The sequence below is a fragment of the Kogia breviceps genome, chromosome 1 (assembly GCF_026419965.1).
Source record: "Kogia breviceps isolate mKogBre1 chromosome 1, mKogBre1 haplotype 1, whole genome shotgun sequence".
Lineage (NCBI taxonomy): Eukaryota > Metazoa > Chordata > Mammalia > Artiodactyla > Physeteridae > Kogia > Kogia breviceps.
In genome coordinates, this window is record NC_081310.1 from 163,487,687 (window position 1) to 163,514,669 (window position 26,983).

The following is a 26,983-nucleotide window of genomic DNA, read 5'->3' on the forward strand; positions in this document are numbered from 1 at the left end:
TTTATAAATGACTTTATTGAGGCATGATTTATGGACAATAAAACATCCAGTTTGAGTGTACAGTTTCTTGAGTTTTGACATGCATACACTCATATAATTACCACCACAATCAAGATATAGAATATTTTCATTACCCAGAAAGTTCCCTTGTGCATTTTGCTGTCATCTTCCCTCTCCCACCACCCTGATCTGAGCTCTGTCATGTTATAGATTAGCTTTGCCTTTTCCAGAGTTCCCTGTAAGTGGAATCAGACACTAATATGCTCTTTTGTATCTGGCCTCTTTCACCGAGCATAATGTTTTTGAGATTCCATATTCTTGCACGTATCGTAGTTTGGTTCTTTTTTTTTTTTTTTAATGGTACAGTTACTTTTTATTTAATTTAATTTATTTACTTATTTACTTTTGGTTGTGTTGGATCTTCGTTTCTGTGCGAGGGCTTTCTCTAGTTGTGGCAAGTGGGGGCCACTCTTCATCGCGGTGCACGAGCCTCTCACTATCGCGGCCTCTCGTTGCGGAACACAGGCTCCAGATGCGCAGGCTCAGTAGTTGTGGCTCACAGGCCTAGTTGCTCCGTGGCATGTGGGATCTTCCCAGACCAGGGCTCGAACCCGTGTCCCCTGCATTAGCAGGCAGATTCTCAACCACTGCACCACCAGGGAAGCCCAGTTTGGTTCTCTTTTTATTTCTGTGTGGTATTCTATTGCATGAATGTACCACAGTTTATCCATTCCCCTGTTGCTGGGCATTTGGATTGTTTCCAGATTTTAGCTATTATGCATAAGGCTGCTATGAAGATTTATGTACAAGAGGTCCTGTGGATATATGTTTTTCAATTCTCCCAAGTCAGTGTATGTTTATAAACTGCATGTTTATAAGGAACTGCTAAAGATCCACCAAAGTGGTTGAGTCATTTCTGCACTCCCTTCAACAATGTGTGAGAATTCCAGTTGCTCCACATCCTCACCAGTACTTGGGATTGTCAGCCTTTTAAATTTTAACCATTTTAGTGAATGTATCATGGTATCTCATTGTAGTTTTAATTTGCATTTCCCAAATGCAAGTTTGCACATTTTCCCGTGACATTTTGGCTATTTGTTTATCTTCTTTAGGGTCACAAGGGATTTAAATCAGGACATACCACAAGATTTTTAAGTAGTTCTCCCAATGTAGCAAATATTTCCTTATAGCCAGCAGGAATGGAAAGGACATTGGGTCCAAGCTGACATGGGTGCGACTGGCTGACTCACCTTGGGTAAGATGTTTCCTCACCTCTTAAGCTGGGGTCACATTAGCAGCCCAGCAGGGTTATTGTGGAGGATGAAGTAACCAACAGAGGCAGAATCGAGGAGCAATGCAGGCACATACAGCAGGTGCTCAGCACATATAGTCCCCCTCATTGATCCAAGGATCCCACCCACAAGTATTTACATTACACAAGGGCCAGGGCCCCATCTGGGTGACGAGTAACAACTATTTGCTGGCCAGAGGGCTGGTGGCTGCACACATGTTCTTCTGTCCTTTTCTGACAGTTCTGGGAGCAAAATCATTGATGGCAGAGCTGTGTGGGGTTCTCACCTTGTGAGGACAGACCCACTTAGGTACTATCGGCTCTATAAGTCTGGGGAGCAGCTCTGGTATTCTGGATGCTCCCGTATGAAGCATGGGTTAGGGAAAGGGAAATGGCTTCAAAATATTGGGAAGCACAGTGCTTTCTAAATACATTCAGTTCTTTCACATTGGTCTTCGTGACACGAGGGTTGTAAACCAGAGCGGTGGTTCTCACCGTTTTGTGCTCATCAGAAATCACCTGGTTGTCCTGTTAGAACACAGATTTCTGGGCCTCAGTCCCAGAGTTTCTGATTTAGCAGGCTTGGGGTGAGGCCTGAGAATTTGCTTTTCTAACAGGTTCCCAGGTGATGGTGATGGTCTCCTTTGAGAACAACTGAATTAGAGTGAAGTCCTTTCCATCCCTGAGCATTGTGATGGCAGCGCTGGGTTTGGCAGCACAGAGATGACTCTCCCCACATCTCAAGCTTGGAATACTGGGCTCAGATGTGCTTACTTGAGGGGGCAAGGTTCTTCCAGGGCAAGGAATGGAGACAGTGGTCATATGGAGGTAGAAGGGGGAAGCAATGACATCTCAAATCAGTTTTTACTGTTAAAAAATAATCCTAAGAACAGTATGATGTATAGACAATTATCATCTCCCTTCTACAGATGAGGAACGTGAAACTCAGAGATTAAGTAACTTTCCTGGAAAACATGGAAACATACAGCAGGCAAGTTGGGGGGAGCATGGTGGGAACTCAGGACTGCCTGACTATGCCACCCTAGGTGTGCAGTCTGACTCTACCACCTACCAGCTGGGTGTTCTCTGCAAGTTGCTCCACTTCTCTGTGCCTCAACTGGCTACCTACAATAATGGAGGTAATGGTAGTCTCTAGTCACTGGGTTGTTGTGAGGATTAACTGAAATTAATATTTATGAGGTGTTTAGGACAGCACCTGGCACATAGTACCACCATATACGTGCACTGAAAACAAACCCGGCTGACCACACAGTGCACACACACTGCATCCCTCCAGGGAACAAGCTCTGGGGAGAAAGCTCAGAGATTGCCTAGGACACAGAGATAGGGTAGGCAGAAACACTTGAAAAAAATTTAAAGCCTCGAATCTGGGGGAGGATCCGGCCTTCGGTGGGGGTAGGGGACAGGTCGGAGAGTGGCGACGACGCCCTCAGGCCCAAAGCCCCAAAGCCGGGCTAGGCTGTTCTCACCAGGCTGCTCCCTCCAGGACCAGACTCCATACGCACAAGTCTGGGTCCCCACGTCCCCACGTCCCCTCCCCCTCGACATCCCCAGCCCAGGAGCTCCGGGTTTCCTGCCCGTCCGAGGCCCCTGCTTGGGGCGGGTGGAGGAGGGGTGGCATTTCCTGGCGGGGCCGTGGGCAGCGTCACTCGCTGCTCCCGGACACTCGGACAGCGCGCTGATCGACAGGCACCAGACGCTATTTCGGGCGGCTCTCGGATCAACGCACAGTTTCCGTTTTTCCATCGACCGTCGGAAACGCGGAAGGGGGGGGAGGGTGTAGACGTCACGAGCCCCCAACCCCAGGCAGGGAGTTGGGGGACAGGTCGGGATGGCTGCCAGACTGTCAGAATCTGGAGTTTCGAGAATAGAGGGGGATGGTGAACATCACCTCCCCTCGCGTCTCTCTCCTCGCTCGCTCGGCAGGGCTGACAAAAGCCTTGCCTGTCCAACAGCCTGTAGGTGCCTCGAAGGCACCTAAACTCAAGAAATTTAGGGAAGAGATATGGGAACATATGTATATGTATAACTGATTCACTTTGTTGTAAAGCAGAAACTAACACCATTGTAAAAACGGTTATACTCCAATAAAGATGTTAAAAAACAAACAAAAAACCCCCCCACAAATGCAGAATCCCTCTCCGTTTCCCTTGGCTTCCAAGCCCCCATCACCTGGAATAACACTCCCATCTAGGCAAATACAGCCAGAAACCCAGAGGGCTCCTGGATTTCTCCTTCCCCCTCATGCCTCAAACCCAATTCTTATAAACCCGATTTTGTATCCTAAATACATGTCATCTGCATCAGCCTCTTGCCATCTCTCCTGGAGACACCCTAATCCACGCTCCAATCCCCCTTATTTGGACTACTGCATCGGCCTCAGAACTGGTATCCCCACATCATTCCACCCCCACATACCCCTTCTCCACGTGCAGCCAAAGAGTTTTCTAGAAATGCAAAGCTGATCTTTTATAGGACATTACGCACCCCCTCTAACCTAATGAACAAAATGGTGCCCCTCACCAAATTCTTTGAATTGTCCACAGCCTTGCTCCAGCCAGTACTGGACTCTTCTCTATGCCTTTCATGAACCTCAAGCCCTTCAGTTCCAGCCCTTGGCTTACCTGGAAGGTTCTCAATGCTCACTCCTCTACCTACCCTCAGAACCCACTCTCCGATCTCAGTCCAGGCATCAGGTCTCAGAGAAGCATTCCCTGGATAGGCTCTCCTTTTTTGGAGGGGCTCAGAGATGTGAAATGACTGGCCCAGTGGTGCCACAGCCCAAGGGTGGCAGCGCTGGGCTTTGAACTCAGAATTATATTTAGTGATGCAACCAAGCAAAGACAACAGGGACCAGAGGAGGGAGAGATGAAAACCAACCCCTGTTGCAGAGAGGCCTCAAGAAGGATGGAGCAGAAAGACTGAGTCTTGAAGGATGGATGTGAGAGGAGAGGGTGGGGTAAAGCAGAGGCTGACACGTAATGGAGGGTGAGTTGAATTTGATAGCAATGGGTGAGGTGTGGCTAGAGCCACGGGGAGAGAGTATGAGATGGGGCTGAGCAAACCACAGAGGTCGGTCCCCTGAGTCCCTGCTGAGCAGTTGGTGTGGCTGGGCCAGGGGAGGCCTTGTGGCAAGTCCAGGAATTAGACTCTTTTCCTCAGGACATGGGTAGCCCTTCTCCCATGGGATTCTGTAAAAGTTACCTGTATCCACATGGCATCCTGACTTCCACCAGAGAGCCTGAGAGGAACAGAGGGAACAAGCTGCACTGGATTAACTGTATCTTCACGGAGAGTTGCCTGATGGCCAAGGAGGGGCCAGACTCAGACTGCAGCCACACTCTGGGCCCAGTCCTCGACTGGGACTCAGTCTGTGAATTCTCAGGCACCAAAAGGAGCTCAAAACCAGAGATGCTAGAAGGACAAAGCAGCCTGGCATGGTGGGTAGAGTTGTGGACTGGGAACTGGATAATTGAGTTTGGGTCTTGGCTTTTCCTCTAGGTCACTGTAAGCTTTGGTCAAGTCACATCTCCTTATGACCTAATTTCCTTCTCTATAAGGATAGACCAGAACTCCCGTGTGCAAGTGCCCATGATGTCATGCTGGGTTCCAGGCTGGTAAGTTTCCACAGATTATTGCCCTCACCACCTTTTAAGGATCATCTTATAAAATCCTCATAACAGCTCTCTGAGGTGAAACTGAGGTTTGGAAGTAAGTGACTTTTATTTATTTATTTATTTTTGGCTGCGTTTGGGTCTTTGTTGCTGTGCTGGAACTTTCTCTAGTTGTGGCGAGAAGCACGGGCTTCTCTTTGCGGTGGCTTGTCTTGTGGCGGAGCATGGGCTCTAGGCACGTGGGCTTCAGTTGTCGTGGCTCGCCGGCTCTAGAGCACAGGCTCAGTAGTTGTGGCGCACGGGCTTAGGTGCTCCATGGCACGTGGGATCTTCCCACACCAGGGATCGAACTCCTGTCCTCTGCATTGGCAGGCGAATTCTTAACCACTGTGCCACCAGGGAAGTCCCTAAGTGACTTTGGGACTCCACCCTAAAAGAATGAACCCAGATACCCTCCATGGGCTGAGCCCATTGCCTACCCCTCACTGAACCCAGAGTTCTAGGACACGGTACAGATCTCAGCTCCTGCAGTGAGTTGAGCCCAGATCCCTCCTCCAAGCCTAGGCTCTAGCTGGGCTCGAGAGGACTCTGGTGCCAGATTTCCTTCAAACCCAGGTTCTACCACTCACTAGATATGTGACACTGGGGAAGTTACTTTCACTCTGCCTCAGTTTCCTCATCTGTAAACTGAATAATTGCACCAACCTCTTAGGACTGTTTATGAGAACTAAATGAGTTAATATTGTACAGTGCTCAGAAGACTGCTTCAGTAGCGAGATTAAAATGTTAAATTATGAGGGGAGGGATGTTTCCCAGCTCTGGGCTCAGCCTGAAACCCAGTAGAATGGATATTTAAACTCTTCGTTGACACCAGTTCTGCCTCCAATAGAGCCTCTTGGGTGTAACCTCAGTCCCAACATTCAGGCAAGCAGGCTCCATTTTAGAACAGAAAAGAGCCAGGGTTGAAGGGAGTGAGAGTCGGGGGCAGCTGGGGAGCTTTCTGGGATAAGAGGAACTGCCCATTGAAACCCGGGTATCCAGGACACTAGTATGAATGAATGTCAGGGAAGGAAGGGTTGGATGTGATCATTTTGGTGTTGTGGTCTTGCTGGGGTGCGAGTCGTTGGAGAAATGTGTCTGGGAGGCCGAGGGACTGAGGTTGTGGGGAGCCCGGGTTCCCGAGAGGCCTCGGGATCAGTAATGAGGCTGGACCCGCCGGGTCCTAGACAGAGCGCCCGCCCAACTCTCTCCGTGGCGCATTACGGAGACGGTCCCAGAGCCGCGCAACCGGTCTCCACTCCCTCCGGTGAAATTGCCAAATTAAAATGAATCATTTGGCCCGTAATGGCCGAGGCGCTTATCGGGGGCGAGCGGACCCGCGGCAGTGCCTTATCTCCGCGGCACACACGGCCCCCGCGCGCCTCGGCCCATGCTAACGAGGCCTAGAACGTGAGCGGGATTAGAGCGCGGCGGCGGAGGAGCCGGGCGCGCCGCGGCGCGGAAGGGGGGAACTGGAGGGGGGGCGCTGGGGGAGGGCTCGGCACTAAGGACCAGGCCTCAAAATGGCCACACGCGTACCCCCTTAGCGGCAAAACGTGAGCATTCTGGCCTTTTTCTGGGGGCAGGCAACCTGCAACCTCCCACGGAATCCCCCGTCCAGTTCCTCCCTCTTTTGCCCGCTCGCAGAAGAGGCTTCGTTCCTTTTCCCTCGGTTTCTTTCGATGGGGGGCATTTTCCACCGACGCCCTTGAGCTCGCCGCCGCCGCCGCCGCCCCTCCCGCCTCGGAGACTCTCTTCCTTCCTTCCCCTTTTCCTTACGCAATATACAGAAATGCGCGAGGCGGTGGTTGGTTTTCATTTCTCCTTGGTGGTTGTGTGCATGCCGTGGGATTGTGAGAGTGCGTGTGTGAGCTGTGGGCAGTGTTGATTCTTCTGAGTGTGGTCTTCTCGGCGATAGGTTGTGTGTCCAAGTGTGATGGTGTTTGCCCTCTTTAGGGTGTAGATTTGAGTTCTCCGAGGCCCTTCTGCGTTTTCATCGTTGTATATAATTATGCTCGTTTGCCTTCTCGACATGTGTGTTGGGTTGCTTGGCCTTTGCGATTGATTGTGTTTGTCTGGTCTCGTTGTTGTGTCGGGCGTGTGTGATCCTGGCTACGTTGGGTTGTGCGTCCCTGAGCGATTGCGTTTGATCGATTTCGTTGTGTCGTGGATGGGCTTGACCGAGTCGGCTTGTGGGGCAGTGTTGGGTTGTGCTTACTTTGCTTCCCTTCTATGGGGCTGGACCGCGTGTGGCCCTGTCCGCACCGGGTTGTGTGCCTGTGTACTGGTGTCCTTTGGAAGTGCGTTTGTAAATCGCTGGGGGGTGGAGGGGAGGGCGAGCGAGCGAGAGATGGATGCGCAAGTTGAGGAGGCGGCATGGGGGCGGGGAGAGGGATTTCACGTTTTATTCCAAATTATGATGTATTCGGAAGCCAATGTTGGCTTGGATGAGCAGCCCGATCAGCGGCTGCTCTGTCCAGAGGCCACTCTGTGCCTCGGTGTTGGAGGGGTTGTTAGTGAGCGGGAGGCTCTTGCAGGCTGGAAGCTGAGAAGCGCTCGCGGAGGCCAGCGCCTTCAGGCCGGTAGCCGCCGGCTTCGGTTCCCGCCGCATTCGGGCTTCGTCCATTTCTGGTCAGTTTCGCGGGTACGGCCGCCGGGGTCTGCGGGAGAGGCCCGGAAAAGACAATGGGCGCATTCTCCAGGCCTCGCGCCTCGGGTGGGGACCTTCGGGATCATCTCCAAGGAACATTTTTCTACCCCCTCCCCGGGTGAGCGACATTCCCGCGTGGGTCAGGTACCCGTCACATCGATGACCGGGACCGGGCTTCATGGAGGGACGGGGTCAGTGCTGCCCTAGCTCCGAAAGAAAGGATTTTGTTTTGCCAGTTACTGTGGTTGCTAATGTCATCATCATCACCACCACCACCACCACCACTACCATCATCATCATCATCATCATTTTAATTAAAATAATCGTCCAGGAGCGAAGCGGCTTGTCCCTTTTAGCTCCTTCGGGGCGATAACAAAGCAGCGCGGGTTTCCTCCCACCAGCGCTGTTTTTTAAATTGCTGGGTTTGTGGTAGGGAGAGAAAATGGAGAGAGGGACGAACACAGAGACTCCGTCCTAAAGCAAAAATTAAACCCGACCTCAGACACCGGGCATGACTGGATTCCTCCTTGTTCCCACACCTCCCCCCTCATTTGGATTAGAAGAGGAGAAAGAAAATCTCCCGCATTGGACTGAAACCGCAGCGAATAATTATTACTGTATTTCCACTAAAGCCGGGGCAAAAAGGAGGTGGCCTTAGCAATTAATCCAAGACTTCGATGTGTGACCATAAACTGGACAATTTAGGCAAAACAAATTAAACAAACCTTCCGGAGGGAGGGGGAAAAAAGGTGAACTAAATTTCACTACCGCTACACCCTGGGAAGCAGTACTGGATTTATTTTTACCCTCCCTCCTTTCCTTGTTTATTGCTGAAAAGAATTACTCAAATTTTCCTCTTCTCCGACGATCTGAATACCGATAAATCGAAAATCTTGTGTAGGGATTGTTGAGGGAAAGGCGAGGGCCTTTCCTTTCTTTCTTTTTCCCTTTCTTTTCTTTTCCTTTCTTTCTTTTCCTCCTCTCCTTCTTCTTTTTCTCCCCTCCCCTTAATCTGTAGGAAGAAAAAAGGGACCGGGATACATCAGATATCCCCCCACCCACCCCTTTCTCTCGGATCTGCGCCGTTCAGACTGTATCCCTTCGGGAAAGTAGCCTTTGGAATTGGGTTCTGGTTTCGCTTTGGGTTGGAGGTGGGCAGGTGAGAGTCATGGAGAGAATGGGGTCCTTAGAGGTTCTGTCCCACCGACCAGGGTCTGAAGATTGGATCCCCCTTTTCGGACACACATCCCCCTACCCACCCATGCCAGGCTGCGGACGACTCCGCGCTGTGGCCACAGCTCCGGCCTGACTTCGGTTCCCGAGCCAACGGCGTAGACGAGTCTGCTTAGAAAACAAACGGCCACACTGAACCAGACATCCCGGTTGGAGGGTCCGATAACGTTCCGGGCAGTCTGCGGCGGAGTTGTTGTTGTTGGACTAGATAGTTATTTCTGATTGGTCAGGTGTAGGGTTCTTTTTTATGGGGGTGCGGGGGAGGCTTCAAACACCTGCAGGTTGGGGGCGGAAAGCTGCTGGCGATTCCCGGGGCGGGTTGGCGAGGACATGAGGTAATTCCCAGCCATTGACCCCCATTTCTCTCTCTCCCTCCCTCTCGCCCTCCCTCTTTCTCTCCACCCCCATCTTTCCTGGAAACTCGCTTTGGGCGCGGCAGACCGCCCAGGACCACACCGCGGCCTAACTGCCGGTCTCTCAGTGAGAGAGGGGGAAAGCAAAGACCCCCTTCCACAACCTGGACCTCGGCTCCCGCCCCTCTCCCGCCGGAGGAGGAGTGGAGATCCTATTCAGAGGGGCCGCTCTCTCTAAATATGCCCCAGGTGAGTTTGGGGGGAATAGTACTGGTGAAAACAGTCACCAGGAAGGCCTTGGGATCTGGCCTGAGGTGGGGAAAGCTTGGGACAGAGGACAGTCCAGTTTCAGACTGGGGAGGAGGAGGGGAGGACGAACCCAGAGCTGGGAATCCGGGATCTGACTCTGCCACTGACTGTGGCCTCTGTGCCACTGTGGCTTCCAGCAGGGCCCTTTCCTGGCCCCGGGTGAAAACAGCTAGTTGGACCTAGCCACCCCCCACCCAGGTCCCCCTCTGTCCTGGTTCTGTGGACGTTTCACAAGCCTCATAACTTTGGGACGTCTATATCCGGATAGTGCAGGCTGTGTGCGCCCGGGGCTCTGGCAGGAAGAAGGCCGCAGCCATCCTGGCTAACGCAGTCCCAACTCGGGTGGGCCCAGGCTGGGGCCTAAGGCCTAGGGTGGAGCTGCATTCAAACACCCCTCCACTCCACTAGCAGCGGGAAAGTGGTTCTGTTCATGGGTGATTTTGGTTTGCGTGCAGGCTTGGGGCTCCCCCAGGGGGTCATGCGGGTGTGGATGCAGTATCAGGGACCAGAGGCTGTGTTTAAGGCGGTGGCTCTAGCCGGGGCATGGCAGAGGCTGTTTTCACGTAAGAAATTTTCCTTGCTGGGAGTTGGGAGCTGCTGGAGACCAGGTGCCTGCCCCCCAGGAGCTCTCGGGTTCCCCTGTCGTGTTCAGACACACATGGAAGTGATCTGGCTGGCTGGCTGGCAACAGGAGATGAGCCGGTGTAGGGGGCTTCGAGCTGGGTCTTGGTTGCACAAAGAGGAGTTGTAATGGCCCAATAGTCTAGTGCTGTTTGGTACGAAATCTTCTCACCCCCTTCTTCATTTTCCCTAATAAAAACAAGTAAACATCACTCAGGCTTTCCTTTTTTTTTTTTTTTTTTTTTTTTCTTCTTGCGGTACGCGGGCCTCTCACTGCTGTGGCCTCTCGCATTGCGGAGCCTGTGCTCCTGACGCGCAGGCTCAGCGCCATGGCTCACGGGGCCGAGCCGCTCCGCGGCATGTGGGATCTTCCCAGAATGGGGCACGAACCCGTGTTCCCTGCATCATCAGGCGGACTCTCAACCACTGCGCCACCAGGGAAGCCCAGGCTTTCCTTTTAATAATCTTAACCAAAGCCAAGTGATGGGGTTTTAGTCAACGACCACCGAAAGTGCTTGTGAGTTCTCTGGCAGCTTCCTCGAGAGCCTGGCCCTCTGGCCTGGGTAATCCTGGTTGCAGATGAACTGGCAGGGTTTTCCTGAGGTCCTGGGAGGGGCGGGGAGAGGTTGACCACAGAACCCTGGGGACCAATCATAGGTTTGGGGGGCCTCAGAGATATAGATATTTATAGGCATCTGGAGAGGGCATTTGGGGCCAGAGTCACAACTCATCTGAAATACGTGCTCCCTTTGCCCCTCTGGGATCTGCTCCTACTCAGAGTCTCGGAATTAATCAGAAGGTACAAATGTGTCCTATGGAGAGCTTGAGCTCATTCTGGCAATTGCTGAGTGAACCGTTTGTCCCTCGGTTAGGAGCTGGGACTTAAGCACGTGTCACTGGGTGCACAACGGTGCCTGGGGACAGTAAGGTAGGGAGCCAGCTCCTTGGGGCTTGTATGTTTTGCTAGAGGATGGTATATTTCTAATGCATTTCACTGTTGCAGGGGAGCCAGGAAGTCTCCAATGGTATACCTCTGGTGCATTTCTAGTGGCCGCAGTGTCTTGATGGTCGATCCCATTCTGTGGATACAGACAGACCTATTGTTTCCACCATGAACATAAACTCGTTTCCAATGAAGTGTTGCGGACCTACTGCTTTTGCAGCCAGGTTACACCAGGTCTGGGGGAATTTTGTCGTTTTGGAGAGCTGCCCATGGGGCTGGCAGAGCTAGGGCAGGAGCTTAATCTGAATGGTGATTCTCCATCAGCTGTGTGTCCGGTGGCAATTGAGCTGAGCTCCTGAGGAGGTTTCAGAAGGTCCGGTCTCTCTTCTGGGGTGGGAGGATGGTTCCCAGGCTGACTCCAATCCAGAGTGGTGCAGTGGCAGAATGGCTGCCAGGAATGATCAGATGGACTCTGCTTGGTGCTGAGTTGGATTTTTGTGTATTTGTTTTCTGCTACAAAATACGCCAATTATATAATTCCGACAGCAGAAACCTTATTTTGAACATCTTATGAAGCCTGTTGAGTTGATTATATTTTTATTGTTTTATTAAAACTCACAAGCATTTCCCCACTCTGGACCCAGAGTCTCATAGTTTTTCTGTTTTCATTCTTGCCGGGGTGGGGTGTGTGTGTGTGGTGGGTTTTGGAAGAACTGGAGGGAGCGGTAGTGGGGAGTGGAGCCTCTGCCTGCGGTCACCCAGGAGTATGGTTGAGGAGAAGAGGACTGTCCTTGGCTGGAGGGGGGCGGCAGGATATATGAGAGGGTGTATATGGGAGGATAACAAAGACAGAGCGAGACTGGAGTTCTAGTCCTGCCCTGTGGCAAACAGGCGACTGTGACCTTGGGCAAGGTAGTCTCCTTGCTGGCCCAGTCTCCCAGTCTATAATAATGTTTACTTGAGCATTTGCACAGTGCTTTTAAATGCATATATGAGGTCTCCTCCCATTTCCCAGAGGACAACACCGAGGTAGGAGAGGGGGATGGGGGAGTGCTGGAGGAGTTCAGCAGCCATCCTGACACCCCTTCGCCCCACACTCCTGGATGGGGGAGCCCAGACCCCACTGGCCTCAGGAGCACCCTTTGAACGTCGGAGCTTCACACTGCCTCAGGCAGTCTTCCTTTCTAGACCCCACCTCACTTTTGAGTTCAGCTGAGCAGAAGGGGGTATAGATAGTGTGCGGGGAGGTATGGCCAGGATCATCTTCTTCCCTTCCTTATGTCCCATCTCCAGTCCCGGGAGGAGTAAAAGTAAAGGGCCACTGGGGTTTCCGGCGGCTACACAGAATACAGGTGGATTTGCGGAGTGTAGACGGGCGCCGCCCCCGCAGGGGTGAATATGTGTTGAAAGGGAGAGCTGGCTCTTCCCGATAATTCTCTGCCAGCTCTGATCCCTCTTGCACCCCCCCACCGGGTTTTTGGGTGTATGTGTGTGGCGGTAGGCTGGGGGCAGGTATTGCTGAAAGGCAAGGGAGGTTCGAAAAGCACCCCACCACCGCGCGACAGGTTCCCCGCCAAAACCAAAAGGGGGGCGGGAAGAACACGGTCGGGGATTTGTTCCCTCCTCTTCCCTTGCGGCCTGAGAAGGGGCACGGGGTGTTATTTCTTTCTCGCCTCTTTCTACATTTCCTTCCTCCTTTCCCCCCACCTCTGTTTTTCTTTCGCTGGCTGTATTCCTTTTCTTCCAATGTCTTTGTCGTCCTTCTCCACCTCTGTCCTTTTGGCCCTCAGTCTCTGTCTCCCGGGCACCCTCCTCTCTTCTCCCAAACCAGTTGCCCCCTTTCCCTCCCTCCCCAGCACTGCGGGAGGGTGTATGTCCACGTGGCGCTAAGTTTGTCCGCCTCTTCTCACGTTTTGGTGCGTGAGTTTCTCTCTGCCTTTCACCCCCTCCCCCACCCCCCGCTCCGATCCCACCCCACGTGGATGGGCTGGGGGCGGTGGTCAGAGCGGGTGTCCGCTTGTCTGTCTGCCCGCAGGATGACGGAGCGGCCGCCGAGCGAGGCGGCACGCAGTGACCCCCCGCTAGAGGGACGGGACGCGGCCGAGGCCCGCATGGCCCCCCCGCACCTGGTCCTGCTGAACGGCGTCGCCAAGGAGACGAGCCGCGCGGCCCCGGCGGAGCCCCCGGTCATCGAGCTGGGCGCGCGCGGCGGCGGCCCGGGGGGCGGCCCCGCCGGTGGGGGCGGCGCCGCGCGAGACTTAAAGGGCCGCGACGCGGCGGCTGCCGAAGCGCGCCATCGGGTACCCACCACCGAGCTGTGCAGACCTCCTGGGCCCGCGCCCGCCTCGGCCCCCGCAGAGCTGCCCGGCGACGGCCGCATGGTGCAGTTGAGCCCGCCCGCGCTGGCGGCCCCCGCCGCCCCCGGCCGCGCGCTGCTCTACAGCCTCAGCCAGCCGCTGGCTTCTCTCGGCAGGTCAGGGCCGGCGGGAGGGGCGGGTGGGCAGGAGGCATGGGCGCCGGGGCTCCCCTTCCGCACGTCGGGAGCCGGCTGCCCTCCTCCCGGCGGGGCAGTGCGGCCGAGCGCGCGGAGAGAGGGCGAGAGGGGGACGTTTTACACCCGGGGTCGGAAAAGTCTGGGCTGGAGCCCCCGTGCAAGTGAGGAACGAGTCCTCTGTTAGTATGTGTGTGTATGTGTGCACACGCGGGGGGCGGTGTGCAGGTGCCTTGTTAACGCGGCGTGCTGGGAGCTGGGAAGCCGAAGAGGGGGAGTACCGGCATGCGCCTGGCTGTGAGCAGAAGCGCGGGGCGCTGCCTGGGGGTGGTGGTGGTGGTGGTGGGGTGGAGTCTGAGTGTACCAGCAAGGAGTGTGTCTGAATGCGCTCCGCTGTGAAATTCTTCTGGAAGCTGCAGCCCTTGTTGGACAGGTAAGAGATGTGCATCTGAGGGTGCTCGCAAGAGGGCTCTCTCCTCTGAAACTCCCCGCCAGGGCCCGCCTGGGGAATGGATCCCTCCCTCCTCTCCTGAGCTCCTCTGCCCCTAGCTGCGATCTCTGGCCAGGATGTGTGCTCCCTTTGGTGTGAGAGTATCCATTTCCCTGCTGGGGCCACTGAGGTGGTGGAGAGCAGGAGGCACGGTTGGGGTGGGGACAGGAAGATGAGGCAGGGAGAGACAGTGGGGGGCAGTCGGTGAGTCTGTGGGACACTGGAGGAAGAAGCTACGGAGAGTCCAGTGGGTGATGGGAGGGCATGTCAGTGGGGCTGAATCAGGGTTTCCTGTCTGTTGTCTGTCCATGGACCCCATGGGGCTGGAGTGAAGGTGGGGTGAAGTTGGGGGTAAGGGACAGGGTACCCTTATGGGGTGCAGGAATTGCGCACTGCCAGGTGTGAAGGCCGTGTCTGCCTGTGTGAGCACCTGTTTGGGAGCGGAGGTGTCTATGGATTGTGCGCTTGTATGTGCGGGCTGTATGTTCATTTTTGTGTTTGCTCCCTGTGTTCACCAATAATTCTGTGTGTGTGTGTTTGTGTGTGTGTGAGTGTGTGTGTGTGTGTGTGTGTGTGTTTCATACTCCTTCTATCCCCAGTTCTGATGTGAAGGGACCAGGGTTGCCCTTGCTTTTGGGGGTGGGGGCTCAAGAACATGTGGGGAGGATCTGTATGGAGCCTCTCTCTCCCCTCCACCCACATGTGATCTTGTGATCTACCTGCTCCCTCCCACAGTGGGTTCTTTGGGGAGCCAGATGCCTTCCCTATGTTTGCCACCAACAACCGAGTGAAGAGGAGACCCTCCCCTTATGAGATGGAGATTACTGATGGTGAGTCTACCCGCCCCCTCCGATGCCCCACTTGTGTACTCACTCCCTCAAGCTGTTAGAACCCTGAAGGAGGAATCATCAGGGACTACTCCCTAGGTGTCTCACATATATGGGCAGCTGTCTTGTAGCTGTCTTGCCCTATTGACCTGGGACTAGGGGAGGTCATGAGTGGGGCTGGGGGTTGCCACACTCACAGTCCTGGGAAGAGAGTGCATGGGAGTGAGGACACGCTGTGGTGCTCAGCCCAAACCTCCAGGGTCAATTGTAGTCCCCACTCTAGCTCCATTCCTACAGTTGGTAAGGATCCCCCTGGGAGGGCAGAAACACACAGTGTTTCTAAGCATCGACCTCCAGGGATTCTCTGTTATCTCCTCCCAAGTCCTCTTTAGAGTCTGAAGTCTTCTCCCTGCCTGGAATTTCACCTTTAAGGGTCTTGTCCCAGGTCCCTGCAAAGTGGGGCCCTCTTGTCCCCTTTTCCACACTCTGAGCTGAGACTCGGAGTTCCCTTCCTGACATCATAGATTCTACCCTGCTCCCTCCCTCCCCCCCTCCCCAAAGGCCTCAGCATTTTTTTTTTTTTTTTTTTCGTTATGCGGGCCTCTCACTGTTGTGGCCTCTCCCATTGAGGAGCACAGGCTCCGGACGAACAGGCTCAGCAGCCATGGCTCATGGGCCCAGCCGCTCTGTGGCATGTGGGATCCTCCCGGACCGTGTCCCCGGCAAAGGCAGGCGGACTCCCAACCACTTCGCCACCAGGGACGCCCCGGCTTCAGCATTTTTAATGTGAACTACCTGAGTAGTCTTTGGCCCCGAACTTGTGGGAAGGAGTTGGATGAGTGGGAAATTTGGAGGACGCCCTCCCTCTTCCCAAGGTTGACTAGATGTAGTAGATGGGGCCCAGCACCAGGGGGCAGGAGAGCAGGCTCTTCAGAGCCGAGGGACTTCCTTGAGCTCCTGGTGCACACCGGAGGCCTTGGAGCCAGACTGGGATTTCTGCAAGTTGCTGGTGGGAGGGATGTATGTTGAGCTGGGACTTCTGGAGGGGATCCCTCTGTGGTGTTCTGGAGAGGAGGCAAACCAGCATCTGGACAAGGAACAGATCTCAAAAGACCCAGCCAGCCTGGGGTGCAGGGGTATAGGGCCGGGAGGGAAGAGTGTTGGAGTGTCAGTGCTGCTAGGTTAGAGACAGGAGGTGAGTGTACCAAACAGGAAGTAGGCAAGACCAGCCCTGAAGTTCCCCAGGGAAGAGACATTTTCTACAAAGGTCAGAGACTACAGAAACCAGGCACAGAGGAAGGGGCAAGGGGTGAGGGTTTGGGGGGAGTGCAGGAGTGTAGAGAAGCGATTACCCATATATGATGCCAATATTTACCAAGCACCTACTCTGTGCCCTGCCAGCATGAGATAGAGGACATGGAGGGAGGTACAGACTCAGGAAAGAGGAAGGTGTGGAGAGGTGGGTGGTTCTCTGGAAAGGACCAGAGAGGAATAGATGGAAATGGAGGTGAAGGGAAGGGTGGAGGGGTGCAGGATATGCCCACAGGATTTTGAAATCAGAGATTTAACTGAAAAGAGTCCATAAAAGTGGAGCTAACACAAGGTCTAAAGCCAGGACTTGATGTGCATTCCTGTTGCTGAACTTTTCTGGGCCTCGGTTTTCTCATTTGTAACGTAGGGAGAATAATAGCTTCCTCACAGGTTGTTGAAGGAGCACAGTGGGGTAAAGTGCTTTTAGGGCCTGGCTTGGGGTAGGTGCGGCTTCTGGAGTCTGTGTAGCTCTAGCTGTGACAGCAGCCATAATGCCTCTCTCCCCACCTAGGAGCTCCCTCAAGATCAGCCAGCTTCAGCCACAGAGCAGTGGTCCTCCCGATGGCACAGCTGAGGGACTCCCCTCTGTCTGTCCTGGAGGCTGGGGAACAGCAAGTTATTTCCCTCTGAGGCGCGCAGGGTAGGACTGCCCAGCAGGTGTGCTTTGTTTTTCCCAGCCTGGGTCTGGCCTTTGGCAAAGAGTCAGCTGGGCTGGGGCCTGCTGGGGTTTGGAAAGATAGCTTCTGAGGCACTGTGGGCAGAGGATGAGTGATTCTCCCTGGGGGAAACATGGTGTGTGTGTGTGTGTGTGTGTGTGTGTGTGTGTGTGTGTGTGTGTGTGTGTGTGTATGTAAGACTGGTGTGTGTATGTGTAAGACAGAGATGATTAAGCGGGAAGTGTCGGCACGGATGAGCTGGGTTGCAGAGGCAAAGTCTGCCTCCGTCCTGGCCGCAGTCTCCCTAGCTGTGAAATGAGCAATGGGTCTTAGGTGATGTCTTCTCTCCTACCCAGCTTTCCACGTTCTGAGATCCGGTTCCAGGGTCATCAGAAGAGGGCAAGCAACCATCCCAGTACTGGCAGTTCCTTCAGTGCTCAGAGCTTCCTGAGGACTGCCAGAAGCTGGCTCTGTGCCTCAGGGTTGCGGAAGGAAGCAGCCGCCTCAGCCCAGGAGGCTGGGAGCACTAGCGGGGCACTCCTCTGCCTTTCCTGGCTTTGGGAATCCCAGGTCACGCTTGGACATTTAGTGCAGTGCTTCGTATACCGTAGGTGCTCGATACATGCACGCTGGTGTCTGCCCCTGCTCTGCAAGTCTTAGTACGTGAGCGCTAGTGAATACTGTTCTAGTCTGTGATCAGTGCACTGTAGACACGGGAAGACGGAGGCAGCCCTCAGACGCCTGCCTAGAGCCTCAGGCCATGCCTGTGCATGGCTGTCTCTCCACTCCTCTCCTGGGGGAGAGAGCCTGCAGTGTAGGTCATTTCCCCACCACTCTCTGCTCTCTCCTCCAGCATGATCAGTTAGTCAGCAAATATTTATTAAGCTCCTACCTACTCTGTGCTTCCATCACCCTTAGAATAAAATCCCCACATCTTACCGCAGGGCCCTATGGGATCTGGACTCAGCCTACTCTGAACTTACCCACACTAATCTATCCAGGCTGGCTTCAGCCGTTTTCCAGCTCAGGGCATGTGCACATGCCCTTCCAACTTCCCTTCCTGTGTCTGGCTGGCTCTTCTTCGGCCTTAAGTTCGTCCCTTATAGATGTCACCTCCTCCGAAAGGCTGTCCCCAACCACCTCAGGTAAACATGGCAGCTCCTTTCCATCTTTTGTTTACATTCAGCTTCCTGTTTGTTTGTTATTTGTTTGCTGATGGTTCGTCATCTATCATCCCCATTAACATGTAGGCTCCACGAGGGCAGGGACTCTTTGCACCTTTATTCCTTAATGCCTAGCACAGTGCCGGTTGTCAGTAAATAACTGATGAATGGATAATAATAGCCAACATTTATTGAAAGTTTCATCAGAGCCAGGTATTATCTTAAGTACTTTAACTGTATTAGTTGTTAGATTCACAAGACAATCTTATGACTTGAGTTACTAGTATTATCTCCATTTTACAGGTGATGAAGCTAAGGCACAGAGAGTTCAGGTAATTTGCCCAGAGTTACTATCTAGGGAGTAATAGTGAGGAATTGAACCCAGAAAGTCTGGCTCCAGAGTTTAATCTTTCTAACTAGTGCCATATGGCCTCTTAGCACAAGTGAATGAATGAATGAATGAATGAATGAATGAATAATATATGGTTCCTGTCCTCAAATGTCTCACAGCTCAGAGAGGGGGACAAACATGGAAACACACAGTGATGATCAAGAGTGATGGAGATTACAGGATTATAGGGCCATGGTGGTTGGTTAGATCTGTCTGGAGGGGTTGAGGGAAGTTCTGAGAGAGGAGGAAACAGATAAACAGGGATTTGAAGGACAAGTAAAGAGTTTTCTGAGTAAAAGGAAAGAGGGCATTCTAGGTTTGCCAAGTTTCCAGGTGGATGGCTTCTCTGCTTCCCCACAGGAGAAGACGCCCTGGGGGATCCCCGACCCACTGTCCTAACCCTTGTCCTCCTACCTCCAGGTCCCCACACCAAAGTCGTGCGGCGCATCTTCACCAACAGCCGGGAGCGATGGCGGCAGCAGAATGTGAATGGGGCCTTCGCTGAGCTCCGCAAGCTGATCCCCACGCATCCCCCAGACAAGAAGCTCAGCAAGAATGAGATCCTCCGCCTGGCCATGAAGTACATCAACTTCCTGGCCAAGTTGCTCAATGACCAGGAGGAGGAGGGCAGCCAGCGTGCCAAACCTGGCAAGGACCCTGCTGTGGGGGCTGGTGGAGGGGGAGGTGGCGGAGGGGGCGCTGCACCTCCAGATGACCTCCTGCAGGACGTGCTGTCCCCGAACTCCAGCTGTGGCAGCTCCCTGGACGGGGCAGCCAGCCCGGACAGCTACACAGAAGAGCCGGCACCCAAGCACACGGCCCGCAGCCTCCATCCTGCCATGCTGCCCGCTGCAGATGGAGCCGGCCCTCGGTGATGGGTCTGGGGCCACCCAGGACCAGCCAAGAGGGTGCCCTCGGGCCACGGGCACCATGGGCTTTAGGGCAGGTGGGGTGAGGATTGGGCAGCTCTGAAGCAGGGCATGGACTTTTGATGAACTTTCCTTGATGTCTGAACTGTGGGAAGTCCCAGCTGCCTCTGGGGCTGGCTTTCCTGTTTCCTGCCTCAGCAGGAGTACAGAAAAATGGAGCAAAGTGGTAGGTACTTTTTATGAAGATGGCACGGTCTTCCTCCTTTTCCAAATCCCTAAGACTTCTCAAGTAAGAGGCTGGAGTGGCATTGCTTTTGGCCTGGTGCATGGGAGCCCTGTCTTGGCCGAGACCTGGGGTTGTCAGCTCTCTCCTGAGGCGTCCGGCAGCCTCTGCCTTGCCTTTAGCCCCTCCCAAGCTCTCTGGGGTGGCTTTTGTGGCCACACTGTCCAAATATACAGGTACCCAATAGCTGCCCATTTCTTGAGCCCCATCTTCACCCAGGCCCCTGTTGGTCCATCCAGCTTACCAGTGCTGCAGAGAGTCTCAAGCCTCGAGGTGCCTTCTTCAGGGCCTGGTTGAAGAAGACAGCCAGTGGACAGCCTGCTCTCGACTAGCTGGGCCAGAGGGTCAGAAACCCAGAAGCCCTTACTTCTTGCCCTGGGGACCGAAGCTCTGCTTTCTCCCCGCTGAGACTTGCCTTCCTCATCCTTGTGGCTGTGGGGACTGAGTCTGCGGCTGTGAGCGTGCCCTGTGAGCTTTGTTCGAAGGCAGACAAAGGAGAAATGATGAGAGTGAAATTGAGCAAGAGCTATTTGGGGCACGTGGGCTTCAAATCGTGGTGGTGTCTCAGAGCTACCTGCCTGCGTCCTCAGCGACACATCGCTGTTCATGCAGGGAGCAAATGCCAGTGTGCTGATCGGTGTGTGTTGGTGCTGAGAGTAGACATGCGGCCCCGTCTCGCGTTCTCCTAGCTCCTCAGAGGGGCCTCCCTGCTGCAGGATGTCTGTTTGCTGATGGTCTGGTCTGTGTCCTGAAACTGAATTGACAACAAACTCTGTCCTGTGAATTCCTGGCATTTGGGATTTTGCTTGACTTCAGGTATTTGTGGGATCTCTAGGTCTTGATATGACCCAGGATCTAGCCCCACTTCTAGGGCCTGGGGAGCCCAGTGAGAGACCAGGCCCTGGCGGAGACCCAAACACATTGACATTCACTTAGCAGAACCTTCGGCATCCCTGAGTGCACAAATTTTGGTCATCAAGCGTGTGTATGGGAGGCTGGCGTGACGCAGTAGGCGTGTTCCCCGTCAAAAGTTGTACATGACATTTTTGTAGATCAAATCCTTATCTTCACCTTTTAAAGAAATACTGCCACAAGTCCCTTGGTAAAGTGGAGAATCCTTTTGTAGAGTGGATTGCTGCCCCCTCGTTGATCTCCCGTGTCAATCCAGATGGTGGGACACGGTTTTCTTAAGGCGAGGCCTGCCTGTGACCCACATCCCAAGCCCCTGGAACAAACTGCACACAAGTCCTACATACCTGTCATTGTGCCCTCAAGTCACCCCAGCCGGCTCTGACCAGGCTCTGCCTTTGAGGTCAGAGGGAAAACAGTGCTCTGACTTTGCCCTGTCCATAGCAACGTGGAAGAACCATCGCTGCGGCTGTCGGGAAAGGCCCTCACACCTTATGGGCTCCAGCCTGGTGGCTCGCCCTCACCATGGCAGGACCTTGGGGACAGCCACATGCCCATGGGGAATGATCCCTGCTCTCCTCCCCTTCCTTTTAAGTTGTGAGAGGTCCAGTTTGTGGGGGTGGGAGCAACATGGTTAACCCTTGTAGCACTCTCTCAGTCCCATTTCAGCGCCCCCTCCCCCCAATCATATTTTGATGAACATTAGGATTCGTTCCTTTCTGATACTTGGAAGCTCCTGTGAAAAATCCCATCTGTCTAAAGATGGAGTACCTGTTCTAGGTCCTAAGGCTGTGTTTGCTTCCGGTGGGTTAACTTGACCTGGGAGTGAAAAGTGGCCACGGTGAGCATAGGTGGATGGGTTTTAGGAGATGGATCACACATTCTATGAGGAACTCCAGCTTCTGGCTTCCTCTTCTCTCAGACCCTCAGTGTGACCTGCAAAAGTTATCTCTCTGAAGGTCAATTTCTCGTAAATACCCTGGCTTGGCCTGTCTCCTAGGGCGGTGGTGTGGACTGAATGGAATCATGAAAGTAGAAGCATTTCGAGACCGTACGGAACTCTGTCCCCCACACTATCATTCCTGCGGTGGGCTTTCCCACCCTGAGTCCAGGACCTAGGCAGTGGGCCAGTCTGCCTGTCTGCATAGCATCTGGGTAATTTAGGTTCTAAACCACTTTATCCTGAGTTATCTAGGTTATCCTTATCTCTCCAGATTGACCTCATTTCAGTCTCATTCCAAAGCAAGGCACAGGAGGGAGACTAGAAAAGAGAGATGGGAACAGAGGCAGAATATGTAAAAAGTACTACAGCTACCCGAGACAGGCCTGGGTAGTGGTGGTCAAAGCTTCGTGTCTTTGTTAAGAACTAGAAAAGATCCATAATTTTCACTTTCATTTCCAGCACCTGCCCCCACCATACTCTTCTCCTTCCTCTGCCTCCTCGTCACCCATGAACATTCTCCATCCAAGAATAATATCTGTACAAAAAGGAAAACATGTAAAAAAACATGAGGAGGACAAAGATGATTGTGAATGACTGGAGGGAATCACGTGTTTTAAGACAAATTCGTATTCTTTTATTTGTAGTGGCAAACGACAAGATGGTACAACCTTTATCCTTTTCCGAAAGCAAAACAAAGGGCACAGCATCGGTAGTCAGCCGACAACTGTCTCGGCCTTTGGGGGTGGTCGTGTCGTACTTGTGATGTCAATGGTACGTGGCCCCCGCCGAAGGCTTGCCCCCCAGCCCATGTACATAGCGCATCGTTCCTGCGGGTGGGCCCAGCACTTTCCGTCAATGTTGTACTGTACGTGATGCATTGCGTTGGTCTCTGCATTTTTCTGCAGAAGAGGAGTAACCGCTCCAGGTACCTTGACCTTTGTACAGCCCAGAGGCCAACACTGTGGGCGTGTGACTCTTTAGCGACAAAACCCATGTGGTGATGATGTGTGTATATATATAAGGATATATTGGGAAGATTTCTAAATAAAAGTTTTACAAAGGGGCCTAGACTCTTGTGCTTGCATGTTGCACCCCTAGGACTGAGAGTTGGGACGTTAAAGGAAAGGCGTGGCATGGACCTGTCTCCCCTGAAATGGGTTCTCCCGGGGTGGGCTCCCACCTTCTACCCCGAGGCTCCCCCCTTAGGGTTTCCGTTCTTTTCCCTCTGCCAGGTCTCACGGAGGGGGGCCTCTTCTCGGTGCTGTGCACGCCCACTTTGGGCACGGGGGCCTCGGGCCGGAGGGTCTTCTCTGCGTGTCGGGTTCAGCTCTGTGGCTGGGGCAGTGGCTTTTATCATAGGTTCAGGACAGATTAAGTTCTCACCAGAGGATGGTCCCAGACTCCCCAGTGACTCAATGGAGGCTGCTCTGGAGGATTGGGGGTGCAGGTCTTACGTGGGGCTCAGCGACAGAGGCTGAGGCTTTGGGAGCGGTGAGTGGAGGCTCAGGCAGAGAGCTGCCGTTCAGGGGCAGGGACTCTGGATGCCGGTAAGGCCTCTCCGCATGCAGACTGTTGGATCTTCGGGAACCTCAGTAGGTCAGGTAGGCACTTCCCAACAAAGCACCAATCCTTCTCTCTTTTTTTCATTTAGCAGGTATGGGCCAGGTATGGTTCTAGGTACTAGGATCTAGCAGTGAAGAAAACCAAGATCCCTGTTTTTGTGTCGCTTAAATTCTAGGAGGGAGACGGTAACCCACAGACACACAGCCATATGAATATGTTGATTGTATAGTAGGTTAGAAGGTGGTTAGTATTAAGGGAAAAAGATGTGCCAAGGGGGGACCTCAAGGGGCCCACATATAACTTTGGCTCTTTGGGGGTGAGCCTTTCTCATCCCGCTAGGCTCTGATCTTGGCCGCCCCTGTTCCGGGGGTGCTTCCAACCGTTGCTAGGAGGGTAAAGGCACAACAGGGCATGGGGATACCGCTCTGGCCTGTAGGGAAGCTCCTCGCCTTTGAAAGACGCCAAGTGTGCCCCTCGCCAGCCCAGAGCAGGGAGGTCCCTGGACGGAGAGGTGGTGGAACTCAGTCACGGGATGGGGACACCAGCGGGAGTGGGTCGCAGGTCTTGGCGCTGGTGGTGGGAGCAGCCTGGTGAAGGGACATGAGAGAGAGACAGGGCAGGGCAGTCAGAGGAGTGGGAGAACTACCGGGAGGGTGTGAGTGTGGTGTGTCAGAGGCTAAGGCCAAAGGGTGCTTGGGGAAGTGGTTAGCCAAGCCCAAGGCAGCCGAGAGGGCAAGCAAGAAAAGGTCTGAGAGTGCTGACTGGATTTGGTAACGTGGAAGTCGCTGGTGGCATTGGTGAGAACAGCAGCGGTGGGGGGGGGGGGGGGCGGGGGTGGAGGCAACAGTCTGAGTGTCCTGGACACAGAATCGGAAGGGAGGAGCACCCATTTCCAGGAGGACCTTTCTCAGGAGAGAGCGAGGCAGTCCACGTCCAGAGAGCTCAGGAAGAGCCCATCAGCTCTGTGGCCACCAGGCAGAGACTACGAGGCTATCAACTTCCCAGGCTGGCTGGTGCCCCATCTCCAGATGGGGAGACTGAGGCCAGAGAGGAGAGGAATCTTCCCAGGGCCACACATCCCATGGACAGTGGCAGGCAGGGCAGGGCCAGGCCTCCTGCGCCTCCCCCATCACCCGACCCCGCACCCCCCTGACAGGCTGTGCCTGTGAGGGGGAGGGGCAGGCACGGGGCCTCGCCCAAATGGTCTCTCTGGCCTTATTTCTCAACACCCCACCCTTCCTTCTCTCTGCTCCTATTTCACTAGCCTTTCTGCTCCTGCTACAATTTTTTTTTAACTGTCCAGTTTTTGCACTTTTGGTTTCTATCCATCCTCTGTTCCCACCCTCCTTTCATCTAGTTAAGTTGTCTTCAGCGTCAGGAGACTGTCCTGACTCACTGGGGTCAGCTGTCTCCTTTGTGTCCCCACAGGCCTTCCTTCACTCTCTGTCTGCTTGTCCACTTATCTGCTTTCCCACTAAAACACGAGCTCCTTGAAGGTGAGGCCGTGCCTGATTTGTCTCTTCGCCTCCAGCGCCCTGTGTCAGACCCGGTATGGGGCCCTTTCAACATTTGCTGAATGAAGAGGTTCCCCTGCACGGAATCCTCTCAGCTCGGTGTTGAGGCCAGTGTGGAATGAAAGAGTAGAGGGATGGATGGGTGGGAGGCTGGCTCATTACTGCAAAGATGCCCTCTGCCTAAAACCATGGTCCTGGGCTGGTCAGGGGCAGATGGACAGCTCTGCCCCTTTGGGCTGGCAGAGGACCTTGGGCTGCTTTGGTTGGTGGATAGGGAGGTGGGGTATGTATTTTCTTGGGTTGGGCCCCCCTAGCCTGGTTCTCGTACTGGATCCGGGTTGGGGTGAGGTGGGGATAATGAAGATCAGGAGGCTGATGATCTGGTCTGCTCATAGCAGCCTTACCTCCCCATGCTGCCCACTCCCCTTTCCCCAGCTTGCAAAACAATTAACTGTTCCCCAGCAACCAGCTCTCCCCCTCTGGCTGTGTGACCAGACTGCTGGGCACAGTGTCCAGCAGTAGAGGCTCAGTCATCATGACTGTAAGGACAGGAGTCAGTCAAGATCACCCAGGCACCCTCTCTATCGTCCAGAGGAGGAAATGAGGCCCAGAGAGGGTATGGGCTTCACCAAGGTTACACAGGATTTGAATTCAGGTCTGATCCAGAGCCAGTGCTCAGGGCCCCTCAGGAGAGGAAGAAGAAATAGCCAATAGGTAGTTAGTGCTCTTAGAGCAGGTGGGCCTGTGCTAGGCTGGGGGCAGATAGCAGCTCGGTTTGTCCAGCAATCTGCCCAGGACCATGAGCAATCAGTGTGGGCGCTGGAGAGCTTGCCGATAGCTACAGGCTCGGCTTGAGGACAGGCTTGCGGGCAGTGAGGACAGTTGATGTGTCAGCTCAGGGAGGGAGAGGCCAGGACAGGAATGGGACTGAGCAGGAAAGGCAGCAGGGCCACAGAAAGAGCCTGGCCTTTGGGGTTAAGTTCCAGGGCTGCCGCTTCTTGTGCCTGCTGTGTGACTTTGGGTAAATCACTTAATCTCTCTTAGTCTCAGTTTCCTCATCTGTTAAATGAAGTTATTAACACGTATCTTACAGGACTGTCATGGGACTTCAATAATATATGTAAGTGCTCGTGTCTTGTAGAAAGAACCATTACTCTCGCTGGAAATGGGTTTGGGATAGGGCTGTATTTGGAATGGCAGAAGAGAGAAAGAGGGCAGAGGGCAAGTGGAATATTAATCATTCACAGCAGCAGGAATTCCTCTGGACCTGCCCCATGCTGGGCAATGCTGGGGAGCCAGCAAGGGATCTTCCTTGTCCCTGTCCTCAGGGGGCTTGCAGGCTGGGTGGAAGTGAGATGTAGGGAAAGAGATCCAGAGCAAGACAACCCTGGAGGCAAGTGCTGTGAGAGAGAGGCCCAGTGGGTGTGGGAGACCTGGCTCTGGCAGTGGAGGCACAGACTGAATGTTTGCTGAATTGAAGGAGCCCGGGAGGAGGCTGGGGAAGGCCTCCTAGAGACGGTGTCATTTCCATTCTTCTAGGTGCCTTTGCAGGTTGGCACAGCCTGTCCCGAGCCCCAGCATCTTCTCTCAATGGCAGATGCAAGCTGCTCCAGGGATGCTGGTCCTCCGTCCTGGAGGCCCTACTCTTGTCCAGGCCACCTGGGGTAGGGCTGGGCTGCTGGAGCTATCCATGCCCACCAGGACATTCCCTCTGGCTCCTCCTTTCTCCCCCCACTCGCCTGGTCCGAGCCCTGCCTCCCTCCCCAGCTCCTGGCCTTCTCTGTCCACACAATAACAGGATGTGATCCGTTCGAAGAGAGGAAGTGGGGAGGACGGGCAGTGCTGATAGCGAGGTTCTGACTCTCCTCTCTCCGTGCCTCCCCTCCCCTCCCCCTTTGGACCAGCCTCTGAGGCCGCCTCCTGTCCAAGGCCCTGCCTGCCTGGGCCTCTCTCCACGTTGGGAGGGATGAGTTGGGGGTCTTTAGGCTTGACTCAGGCCTGTGTAAGCCCACGGAGAGATACACACTGGCCCTCTGCATGGCCTGCCTCCTGGCTCTGGCTTTGCTGGCCTGGAGACAACTGTCTGAGACGCTGAGACTCAGGGAGACTGGGCTGACAAGCTCGGGACTCCAGGGTGTTTTCTGGAGTTGCCAGAGCCTGTGGGTGGGCAGGTGGTTCCCTCAGCATCCACATGAGCAGGGCTTCACCCACCGCCTGTTTCCACGTGGGCCTGATCCAAGGCAGCGGGGCGATAGGATCAACCAAGAGGTCCTCATCAAGCACTGACTCTGCTCTGCCTTGCACAGAGTGTGGGATAGGCTGCCATATGGGGAAACTGAGGCTCCGAGAGGCAAAGGGAATGTCTAAACTCAGCATGAACTAGGAGCTAAGCTGGAGCTAGAACCCAGCTGTCCTGACCCCCAACCTGGAACTGTCTCACCCCCTTAGGCCAGTGCGGTCCAACAGAACCCCGTGGTGATGAGCATGTTCTATCTGCCC

At 54.1% G+C, this 26,983-nt stretch overlaps 1 protein-coding gene across 3 annotated transcripts; it reads left to right on the forward strand.

The window, feature by feature from the left end:
• The first annotated feature begins 6,775 nt into the window (after nucleotides 1–6,775).
• On the forward strand, nucleotides 6,776–22,470 carry TAL1 (TAL bHLH transcription factor 1, erythroid differentiation factor). Of its 3 annotated transcripts, none has more exons than XM_067008290.1 (4): nucleotides 6,776–7,596; nucleotides 9,288–9,450; nucleotides 14,791–14,885; nucleotides 18,824–22,470. In XM_067008290.1, exons 3-4 carry the CDS (start codon nucleotides 14,822–14,824, stop codon nucleotides 19,276–19,278), a joined length of 519 nt encoding a protein of 172 aa, XP_066864391.1. In that variant the 5' UTR covers nucleotides 6,776–7,596; nucleotides 9,288–9,450; nucleotides 14,791–14,821; the 3' UTR covers nucleotides 19,279–22,470. The 3 variants fall into 3 exon arrangements, with proteins under 3 accessions (XP_066864391.1, XP_058914742.1, XP_066864389.1); XM_059058759.2 differs by lacking the exon at nucleotides 6,776–7,596 and adding an exon at nucleotides 13,110–13,547 and having other exon boundaries at nucleotides 9,360–9,450; XM_067008288.1 differs by lacking the exons at nucleotides 6,776–7,596; nucleotides 9,288–9,450 and adding an exon at nucleotides 13,926–13,998.
• The last annotated feature ends 4,513 nt before the right edge of the window (nucleotides 22,471–26,983 follow it).